Raw genomic sequence first — 11,595 nt, 5'->3', positions numbered from 1 at the left:
AAATTCGCTAACATAGAATCAAAACCTTTATATATATATAGAGTACGACTCCTATGCTTTTGAAAGTACGGAGGACTCCATACTTGTAAGTTATTTTCGATGATAAGACATCCGAATCGACGATCGGCTTCGTTAGATATGATCCATGCTATTAGAATTATTTAGAAACCATATTTCATAATTTTTCGACATCATTTACCGAGTGATCAAATGGTCTCAAAAATAATTATTTTAATAACCGATGTGGTACATTTGTAAGTTCAACGGTGTATAACAATTCAAATTATATGAAACTTTAATAGAAAATTCTCCTTGACATCAAAAGTAAGATCAATACTTTCAATTCGAAATTTGAATCTTTTATCACCGTTTTTTATGAGATTTTTATTTTCAGTCGTTCATTTTGAGACTACTCTTTCACTACGTAAATAAAGTCAAAAAATTATAAAATTTGGTTTCTTACGGGAATGGAGGCTTTTGTATTTTTGAAAGTGTAAGAGCCTAACTATATATATATATATATATATATATATATATATATATATATAGAGTTGATCTAGGATACTTTTACGAGTATCATCTCCATGTTGCTATCACGTTTTTAGCCATTGGATTTACTTTTTAATTATAAATAGCCCTTGGATCAAACACTATTCCACCTACCACCACCTACCACCACCTACCACCATCATCTCAACCTCACATCTCTCCATCCAAGGGCTAAAAACACACAAGTATCACTTGGGTGATACTTGTAAAAGTATTCTAGCCCTACTCTATATATATATATAAAACTAGGCTGGAATACTATCAATAGCACCAAGCTATTGGTGCTATTAGTTTTTTAACCCTTGGATTGAGAAATGTGTGGTTAGGATGATATGGGCCTCCTAGGATTGAGTAAGTGATTAGTTGAATAGTATAATTTAACGGGTAAAAATAATTAAAGAGTTAAACCTAACGGTGGAAAACTCGATAGCACCAAATCCTTGGTGTTATCGACAGTATCCCAGCCAGACTCTCTCTTTCTCTCTCTCCCTCTCTCTCTATATATATATATATTACCTCTTTAATTACTTTTGTTTTTTGGGTGAAATTGGAATCCATTTTTTATCCTCCTTGGAGCCTAAGTGGTGGATAGATAGATTACCTTGTGCACTAGCCTACACTAGCAAACAAATAGATAAAGTGCTCATCTCTCAAGTGATCCACTAATATCAAAATGGTGGCATGAATTGCACCCAAAGAGATCTCCCAATTCCCTTCTAACTCCTCAAATAGAGAGAGAGAGAGAGAGAGAGAGAGAGAGAGAGAAGCACTCAAAACTCTTTTAATAATGGTGTGGCAGTTCCAGCAATTGCTTTGCCCATACTTGGTTGAGCAAAAAAGTACTTGGTAGAAAAAATGGTAGCAAAAAGAGGTTTGTTTCACAACCAAAAGTGGATGATGTCTCAATGCTACTTCTCTGCAAACCCTATCTCATCATCTGCTCCCAGAAATAATGGATGGGATCTCCACAAGCATCACACCTCCTCTAGAAGAAGCATCATCATCACCATTAATTCCTGCTAAAGTGTAGTTTCATACTGTTTTCCCTCAGATAGATCTTTTAAAAAATATAATATCAAAACTAATTTTACAACTCTTTTAATTAGTTCTGTAAAATCTTAAGTTCACATCTCCATCTTGAAATTGAATGGCTTACATATATATCTTCATTTTGTACCTCCCAATCAATTCCTCATATCTTTTATTCTCATCATGGACGTTAGCAGAAGTGTTAAATATAAATCCTCAGTCGTTTCCTATCGGATTGATTTTTTGGCTAATAGTTTTATGCAAAATTATGAGAGATATAATCATCTATTTCAAAAAATTTAGACTACTAGAAAATTATATACATTTGTACTGCCATATGAAGACTTTTTGCTATGTCTAAGATATAGGTTTAAATTTGGGACACTCATAGAATTTAAAAGTCTGATATATTAAGATATAATAGGACTAAAATTCTCTTAATTTAGTTATATTATTTTAGAGGACGGTTAAGTATAAGAAATTAAGAGAATTAAGCATACTAGAAATAAAATTTAGAATGTTGCAGAATTAAATGAAAAAAGAATTATTAAACAAGAATAGGAATCGAAGAAAATTTGAGCTTAAAGATCTTTTTCGGTGATGATACATGACATTATTTATATAAATTTAAGCTGTTTAAGAACGATACTTCAATATATACTTTGTACTTACCACATACATAGTAGTATATTCAATGAGGATATGAATTGTGTGTGTTTTGGGGCTGTCTACGGCATGTCTTAATTAAAAAGGAAAAATAACCGACCGTTCCTAGAGCAAGTGGCATAGAGCTTGATGGTTGGTACCCGAGGTCTCAAGTTCGAATTATAGTTGATTCACATTTTCAGCTAAGTTTATTTCTAAATGAAATAAACGAAGCGGGGTAGCGTGCTACTTATCTCTAAAAAAAAAAATAATAATAAAAAGGTAAAAATAGAAAAGGAAAAGTAAATTTGGATGAGAAGATTGCGTCACTTCTACGTCACAGAATAGAAAACCCTAAAGTGGGGCTCGTGTGATCTTTGTTGCCCCACGTGTGTTATATCACCACTAACACTAGTAAGTTGCACCCCTCTGCCACTTTTTTTTGGCCCTTTTTTGCACAATGAAATGAAACCCTTTATGTATATTTCATGTCCTCTTATAATGAAGCACCACACAAGTATTTAATTTTCTCCTACTACAAAGAGAGAGAGAGAGAGAGAGAGAGAGAGAGAGTTGTAGTGAGTATATGTGGACTTGTGCTTTAATGATTGCTATTAGAGTTTGGGACACATTAGCACTAGCTTGCACACTCACACACACACACACACACACATATATATATATATATAGTTGGACTGGGCTACTATTAGTAGCAAAATTTTATTGTTGCTATCAGTTTTTTAGCCTTTGGATCAACTCTTTCCATTATTTCTAACCATTGGATTAAATACTATAACCCAGTGGGGACCACTCATCCCTAGGGGGACCACTCAACTCTAACCGACTAATATCATCTTGACCCTACAATTTTTCATCCAAAGGTTAAACACTTGATAGCAAAAGAGCGTTTTACTATTAATAGTATTCCAACATATATATATATATATATATATATATATATATATATATATATATATATAATTAGACTACTATACTATCTATTGTACCGAAACTCCGGTACTATAGTCTTGTTTTCGATCTTAGGGTGTTCAAATTAACAATTCACACCGTTAAATATGATTTAGGATATATGAAGTTCTTAGGAATAAAATTTTAGTTTTTTTCGACATCGTTTACTTAGTAAATAAATTATGTCAAAATGGACGGTAGAAATTGAATAATCTTTAAATTTGAGAATAAGACTTTTAAATTCAAGATCAAGAATGTTAACCTTAATCTAGATAGTTTAAAGTATTTTCTATTAAAATTTGAAGAAATTTAGATTCTTCTACACCGTTAAACTCCAAACTCGCCATAGTAGTCATTAAAAATTGACAATTTTGAAATGGTTTGATCATAAATAAATATAAAATTTTATTTCTAAAATTTTAAATATTCTAGATCAGTTTTAACGGTGTGGATCGTTGATTTGAATACCCTAAAATCGAAAACGAGACTATAGTACCTGAGCCCTGGTACTATAGATAGTATAGGAGACTAGCTCTCTCTCTCTATATATATATATATAGAGTTGAGCTGGAATGCTATCGGTAACAAACGAGCTCCGTTGCCACCCATTTGTTTTTGATGATGGAGCTTTCAAATCGATGATCGGCACCGTTGAGCATGATCTATATCACTTGAAGTATTTAGAAATTAAATTTCAAATCTTTTCGACATCTCCATATTAATAAATATCCCCATCACTAAATGATGCATATTAATTATCTTTTTCATCTTGTAATACAACATGCATCCAACTCAAGCTTTATAATCACGCAGAAGTTGACATTGGACACTTCCAACTAAACAACTTTTTAAAGTGAAAACAATTCCTGTCATTTGCTGATTCATTTCACAAAAACACAACACGATTTGCGGTACATGCATCTTATACATGTAGAATTAATGCATGAGTGACATAAAGTGGAGTCTCTCAATCAAATCAATGCTAGGGTTTCTTGGAAGTTTATGGCCCATGACCATTGATCGTAAGAAGTCCAGCTACTATACTCTTATCATGAGTACGATCATTCTCGTACTCATAAATCATTTTCGATGATAGAGCTTCCGAATCAATGATCCATACTGTTAAACATTATTTAGAGCATTTAAAATTTTTAGAAATCAAATTTTATAATTTTTCGACATCATTTATTTTACAATCAAAATGTCACAAAATTGATAATTTTTAACGGCCGGTATGAAATACTTGCTAGATTAACAGTGTAAAAGAATCGGAATAGATAGAATTTTTTATAGAAATTCTATTCACTATCTAGATAAAGATCAATAGCTCCGATCTTAAATTGAACGATCCGATCATCCATTTTTAGGATGTCGTTCGATTTTGACCGTTTATTTTATATCCGCTTGATGGACTTTATAATAATTTCGAAAATTACGAAATTTAGTTTCTAGAAGTTTCAAATACTCTAAATCATGTTTAACGGTGTGGATCGTTGATTTGAAAACCCCAACATCGAAAACAACTTATGAGTACAAAGAACTCTATATTCATAAAAATATAATAGCCCTACTCTCTCTCTCTCTCTCTCTCTCTATATATATATATATCTTTGTTTCCTTAATTTCGTGTGATGGATTCCTAGGTCAGCATCATTAGGTGCATATATGCCATGTCCATTGACCATTGATTGAGTGCCAATATTTAGTTGATGATGTACACATATTTTATGATGATGCTAATTAGTTGTCTCCTTGTAAAGTATTCTGAAAAGTGTGATTGATGAGTCAGATTTTGACATGCATAGATATAATTAAATGAGATGTTAACAGCATAAGTCTAGCCCACTAACAGCTACCAGATTATATATTAGTTGATTCATAGATTTACTGCACTTTGAGATTGACAAAATTTAGCTAGACAAGAGTAAGTGCATGTTTGGCTCCAATTCTGCAGTTATAGCTATCTAAAGTAAATTGAAATGAGTTCTCATATTCATAGATACTTTTGATTTTACTACAAAGAAATTAAAGTTGAATGAGCAAGTGCTTTACTTCCACATCAAAAAATTTATATATAAGCACCAAGTGTTTGTTATAGATATATATATATATATATATATATATATATATATATATATGGTTGGCATTCTATCGGTAGCACGGAGACCCCCGTGCTACCAAGTTGTTTTCAATTATGCGGCTTCCAAATTGACGTTCGGTTCCGTTAAACTTGATCTACATTATTAAAAGTATTTGGAAACTAAATATCATAATTTTTCGATATCATTTGGCTAGTGATCACAAGGTCTCAAATTAACAATTTTAATGTCAATGTGATGCGTTTGTGAATTTAACGGTATAAAACAATCCAAATCTGATGAAATTTTTATAGAAATTCTTTTCACTATTTAGAAGTAAGATTAGCTAACTCTGATCTAAATTCAAGTCTTTATCATCATTTTTTATGAGATTTTATTTTTAGCCGTTTATTTTTAGACTGCTTATTTGATAGGTAAATGATGTTGAAAATTATAAAATTTAGTTTCCAAATACTTTCAATAGTGTAATCAAGTCTAACGGAGCCGATCGTCGATTTGGAAGCTACATTATTGAAAAGAATTTGGTAGGCGCTCCGTACTACCTAAGTCATACCAAGCCGATATACTATATATATATCGTATATATATATATATATATATAGTAGAGCTACTATGTTATCGGAAGCATAAAGTAGTTGGTGTTTTCAATTTTTTAGCCCTTAGATCAACCCCATTGATTATTTCTAACCATTAGATTAATATTATTAACTAATGGGGACCACTCAACGCTAAGGGGACCGCTATCATCCTAACCGTAGAATTTTTGATCCAATGGCTAAAAAATCGAAAGCACCAACTATTTTATACTTCTGATAGCATAGTAGCTCTACACTATACATATATATATATAGAACTAGGTTACTATGCTATTAATAGCACCAAATTATTGGTGCTACCAAGTTTTCGGCCATTCGATTGAGAGATGTGCGGTTAGGATGATATGGGTCCCCTAGGGTTGATTAGGTGGTTGGTTGAATAGTATGATCTGACGGCTGAAAATAATCAAAGGGGTGGATCTAACGGCGGAAAACTTGGTAGCACTGAGTGCTTCGCGCTATTGATAGCATAGTAGCCGGACTCTCTCTCTCTCTCTCTCTCTCTCTCTCTCTCTCTCTCTCTCTCTCTCTCTCTATATATATATATATATATATATATATATATATANGAATGGGCTCAAAATCAACAAATTTCAATGGCCGTAGTGAGCCGTTTGCAAGTTTAACGGTGTAGAAATATCCAAATCACGTGAAATTTTGATAGAAAATTCTTTATACTATATAAAACAAGATCAATATCTTTGATTTAAAATTTTAATGTCATATTATTACATTTTGTAAGATTTTTATTTTCAGCCGTTGATTTTGAGCCCCTTCGTTCACTAGGCAAATGATATCGTAAAATCATAAAATTTATTTTCTAGGTACTTCAAATACTCTAGATCAAGTTTAACGGAGCCGATCGACGATTCGAAAGTCGCAACATCGAAAACGAGCTGGAAGCACGGAAGGCTCCGTGCTTCCGATAGCATAGTAGCCTCACTCTATATATATATAGAGTGATCGAATGGGCTCAAAATCAACAAATTTCAATGGCCGTAGTGAGCCGTTTGCAAGTTTAACGGTGTAGAAATATCCAAATCACGTGAAATTTTGATAGAAAATTCTTTATACTATATAAAACAAGATCAATATCTTTGATTTAAAATTTTAATGTTATATTATTACATTTTGTAAGATTTTTATTTTCAGCCGTTGATTTTGAGCCCCTTCGTTCACTAGGAAAATGATATCGTAATTATCATTTACCTTACGATCAATAGCTCACAAAATTGACAATTTTTAACGGCCGGTATGTGATACTTGCTAGTTTAACGGTGTAAAAGAATCGAAATAGCTTGAATTTTTGATAGAAAATTCTATTCATTACCTAGATAAAGATCAATAACCCTCATCTTAAATTGAAGAATTCGATCATCCATTCTTAGGATGTTGTTCAATTTTGACCGTTTATTTTATATCCGCTTGATGGACCGTTCATTTTATATCCGTTTTTGACCGTTCATTTTATATCCGCTTGATGGACTTTATAATGATTTCAAAAAATTACGAAATTTATTTTATAGAAGTTTCAAATACTCTAGATCATGTTTGACGGTGTGGATCGTCGATTCGGAATCCCCAACATCAAAAACAACTTATGAGTACGAAGCGGATATAAAATGAACGGTCAAAATCGAACAACGTCCTAAGAATGGATGATCGGATTCTTCAATTTAAGATGAGGGTTATTGATCTTTATCTAGGTAATGAATAGAATTTTCTATCAAAAATTCAAGCTATTTCGATTCTTTTACACCGTTAAACTAGCAAGTATCACATACCGGCCGTTAAAAATTGTCAATTTTGTGAGCTATTGATCGTAAGGTAAATGATATCGAAAAATTGTAAAATTTGATTTTCAGAAGTTTTAAATGCTCTAGATAATGTTTAACGGTATGGGTCGTCGATTCGCAAGCTTTATCATCGAAAACAACTTATGAGTACGAAGACGATCGTACTCATAAGAGTATAGTAGCCGGACTCTTAAAATTTTCGGTTAGAGATATTGATCTTGCAATAAATACTATAAAAAAATTTCTATCAAAATTTTATCTGATTTAAATACTTCTACATCATTAAATTTACAATCGATATACATTAACCATTAAAAATTATTGATTTTGAACCCTTATGATCACTAGATAAATGATATCGAAAAATCGTAAAATTTATTTTCTAAATTCTTCAAATATGCTAGATCAAGTCTAACGGAGCCGATTATTGATTCGGAAGTTCCACCGACGAAAACAGCTTACGAACATGGAAGCCTCCGTGCTCCTAATAGCACACAAGACCTACTATATATATATATATATAGAGAGAGAGAGAGAGAGAGAGAGAGAGAGAGAGAGTTGATGAGCCGGAATACTATTAGTAGCAAACAGACTCCGTTGCCACCTATTTGTTTTAGATGATAGAGCCTCTAAATTGACGATCGCCATCTTTGAATATGATCTATACCACTTGAAATATTTAGAAACTAAATTTCAAATCTTTTCGACATCATTGACCTAATGATCAAAGGATTTTAAAATTTGTAATTTTAATGGTCGATATAAGACGTCCAAATCAATTGAATTTTGGTTAGAAAGTTTTTTAAATAATTTAGAACAAGATCTATACTTTTGATCTTAATTACAAGACTTTTATTATCACTTTTTGAAGGATATTTATTTTCAGCCATTTATTTTTGTGTCCGCTTGATGGACAAGAGAAGAATATCGTAAAAATATAAAATTTGGTTTCTAGATACTTCAAATGATATAAATCATATTCAATGGTGTTAATTGTCGATTTAGAGGCTCCATCATTGAAAACAAATAGGTGGCAACGAAGTCGATTTGTCATTAATAGCATTCCAGGCCAGCTCAACTCTCTCTTTCTCTATGTGTGTGTGTGTACTAACTTATCTCTAGAATAAAGAGCAATTCCAAAACCCACATTCATGAGTCAAGTAACTTAGTCAATAATAAAGCAACCCACCCAACCATAGAGTATAACTGTGAAAGGCATGCGTACATGTACATCACCTTCTCAATTTGTATACACATGTAATGATACCACAACACCGCTCCACACCATTTGCTAGTCTCCTCTCTTTCAACGCCACCACCTTTCCGTTAGTAGCCGCCTCTTCAATACTACTCCTCTAGATCTCTCTCTTTCTCTCTCTAGATCTCTCTAACGCTATAAGTACCATTCAACAACACCAAACATACACCTTAATTTATATGTATGATCTCTATATTTCTCTCTTCTTTGTGAGTGCACTTCTCTTCTGTATATCTCCATGGGAGAAGGAACCACCAAGCTTCCTCCTGGCTTCCACTTCTTCCCCTCCGACGAGGAGCTCGTCGTCCACTTCCTCCGCCGCAAGGTCGCGCTCCTCCCTTGCCAGCCCGACATCATCCCCGTCGTCGATCATCTCCATCGCTACGACCCTTGGGATCTCGATGGTTCGTTCTTAGTTTCCTTCCAACATTGAAAAGTATAGCAGAATTTGTTATTGACAGATAAGATGCATTAAAACTGGTCAACTTTATCGTATAATTGACTAGGTTCACGTCTAGCAGAGATGTACTTTATAATATTGCAGAAATTGTTATTAACAGATGCGATCGATATACGTTTATTCTCTCTTTACGTGCTTTTGATCCACAATCTAATGTTGCATCTACGCAACAACCATGTGTATTTCGAAGGTAAAGCTCTTCAAGCAGGCAATCTATGGTACTTCTTCAATCGCACAAGGGACCAAAGTGGAGCCTCCCCAAGTGGATATTGGAGCCCTCTCGACGCCGACGAGCCGATAGTGAGTGGTGGTAAAGATGTTGGGTTGAAGAAGACCCTCATATTCTATGTGGGGGAAGCTCCACAAGGAATCAAAACCAATTGGGTCATGCATGAATATCATTTAGTAGATGGTGGAGGCACAAGTGGTACTAGCTCAAGCTCTAATAGGCCTTCTCTTAAGAAGAGAAGCCACCAAAGATCAGTAAGTGTTATAATAATATTTATTGCTAGTCACATGATAGCACATGTTTTGACTTTGCTTCTACAACAGCTTTTGTATTACGTAAGTCAGAATCATGCATTCGGCAAACGAAGTTAATTTTAGATCACAATAAGAGACTAATCCGTACATCTAGCTATTGAAAAATCTAGCTATTAGAACTATCTCGAACCTCGAATATATAGAAGCACTTTGCAGAAGTGATTAGCCATTATCACGATCCTTTCGCCATGTTCTTTTAAACTAGTCCCTCTAACTATGTTCACTCTATATGATCATTAGGAACACAAGAAGTGGGTCGTATGCCGAGTCTACGAGTCGAGCTGCGGTCCACCAACAGGCTTCGGCGACGACGGAACCGAGCTTTCATGCTTAGATGAAGTGTTCTTATCATTAGATGATCTCGATGAAGTAAGCTTGCCCAATTAGAATCAATCCACAAGCTAGTACTTAGCTATGTAATTACACTCTTCAAATTAATGAAGTGTGTCAAAACTAGTACTTTTTTTCTTCAATATATGTAATAACAACGAATGTACGTATTAGAATCCTTACTTTGAGCTATTAAAGTGTAAATCTTGTTTTTCCTTGAGTATTTGATATATACGCATGCTTGTATATATAGCTTGTTTATTAGCTTTTCTATACAAGAAGCAGAAGTTACATACAAAGTTGGCTATAGCCGAAAGTGATATCAATGAGAAAAGAGCGAAAAAAACTACTCAAACAACACTTATATATATACGAGTATTTTTGAGAGCATGTACGTACATACGTGCGCTATGGATTAAACTGCTCGTGTATTAACTCAAATAGCTTAACTCAAACAGCACTCGGACACAGAATCACTTTTGAGAGCACGTGCGCTCACGGATTTATGCCAAAGTGAGGTGTGTGGAACACTTATTAGGACATGGTGGGGTTAATAAGTGGGGTGCTTTGGATGTCTCACTTATGTAGCCTTTTACTCATTGTAGGTCTCCTGCGTTTCTTTCTCTCCCACAAATTCATGTGTAGGTTGGATGATTCTTTTGTGGGCTTTGTTGTACCACAAAGCAAAGGGACTTTTTCTTTCCTTTTCCTTTTTCTTTTTCTTAAAAAAAATTAAAAATTAATAACTTTGTCTTTTATAAGGAATTGTAGATGTAGGGGGTTGGAGCTTACGCATGCATTTCGCCATCTATTGCGTCAAGGGGATAAACTTGGTAGTGTGAATAGTTTCTTTTTTTTTTTTTTTAATAAAATACTTTGTTGCGAATTTAAATTGGAATGAAGTGAAGGTTTCTTGGGTTAGAAACTATGTAAGAAACTAAAATAGTACCTTCTGCCATGATTTTGATTTCTGTATCCGATTTGTAGGCAGTGATTTTTACTCGTGTTTCGTCCTCGTTCGCGATCTGCAAGAGAGCGGGAGGTTTCGAGTCTAATTCCCTTATCCCCGGAGATGGAGTCGTAACAGAAAATTGGATTAGGGTTAGACCGGGATTAACGTATATTATATATTTATACATAATTTGATATAAGAATATTAAATCACGTCTGTCCATCAAGGACATGTTCATATACATTCTAACCGTTAGATGTACCATATCTTTATAGATCGATTTGAATAGACCGACTGTATCTTTATAGATCGCCTTGAAAAATCACGTGGGCTACATTCAACATCTTGGACACCTCAAACTAATTTCAA

The 11,595-nt window shown here is 33.7% G+C and overlaps 1 protein-coding gene across 1 annotated transcript; it reads left to right on the top strand.

Annotated features, from left to right (window-relative positions):
- LOC109726485 (NAC domain-containing protein 104-like) lies at nucleotides 8,930–10,505 on the top strand. The gene is made up of 3 exons (XM_020256086.1): nucleotides 8,930–9,345; nucleotides 9,592–9,884; nucleotides 10,185–10,505. Exons 1-3 carry the CDS (start codon nucleotides 9,180–9,182, stop codon nucleotides 10,329–10,331), a joined length of 606 nt encoding a protein of 201 aa, XP_020111675.1. The 5' UTR covers nucleotides 8,930–9,179; the 3' UTR covers nucleotides 10,332–10,505.

Source organism: Ananas comosus, linkage group 21 (assembly GCF_001540865.1).
Source record: "Ananas comosus cultivar F153 linkage group 21, ASM154086v1, whole genome shotgun sequence".
Classification (NCBI taxonomy): Eukaryota; Viridiplantae; Streptophyta; class Magnoliopsida; order Poales; family Bromeliaceae; genus Ananas; species Ananas comosus.
Note: the sequence above shows the minus strand (reverse complement) of the source record. Positions and strands in the feature narration are given on the sequence as shown.

Excerpts from the sequence above, each read along its gene's own strand:
- LOC109726485 (XM_020256086.1), top strand. The coding sequence starts at position 9,180 with ATGGGAGAAGGAACCACCAAGCTTCCTCCTGGCTTCCACTTCTTCCCC. Across the intron at positions 9,346-9,591 it reads CGACCCTTGGGATCTCGATG|GTAAAGCTCTTCAAGCAGGC; the intron begins GTTCGTTCTTAG and ends TGTATTTCGAAG. Across the intron at positions 9,885-10,184 it reads AGAGAAGCCACCAAAGATCA|GAACACAAGAAGTGGGTCGT; the intron begins GTAAGTGTTATA and ends TATGATCATTAG.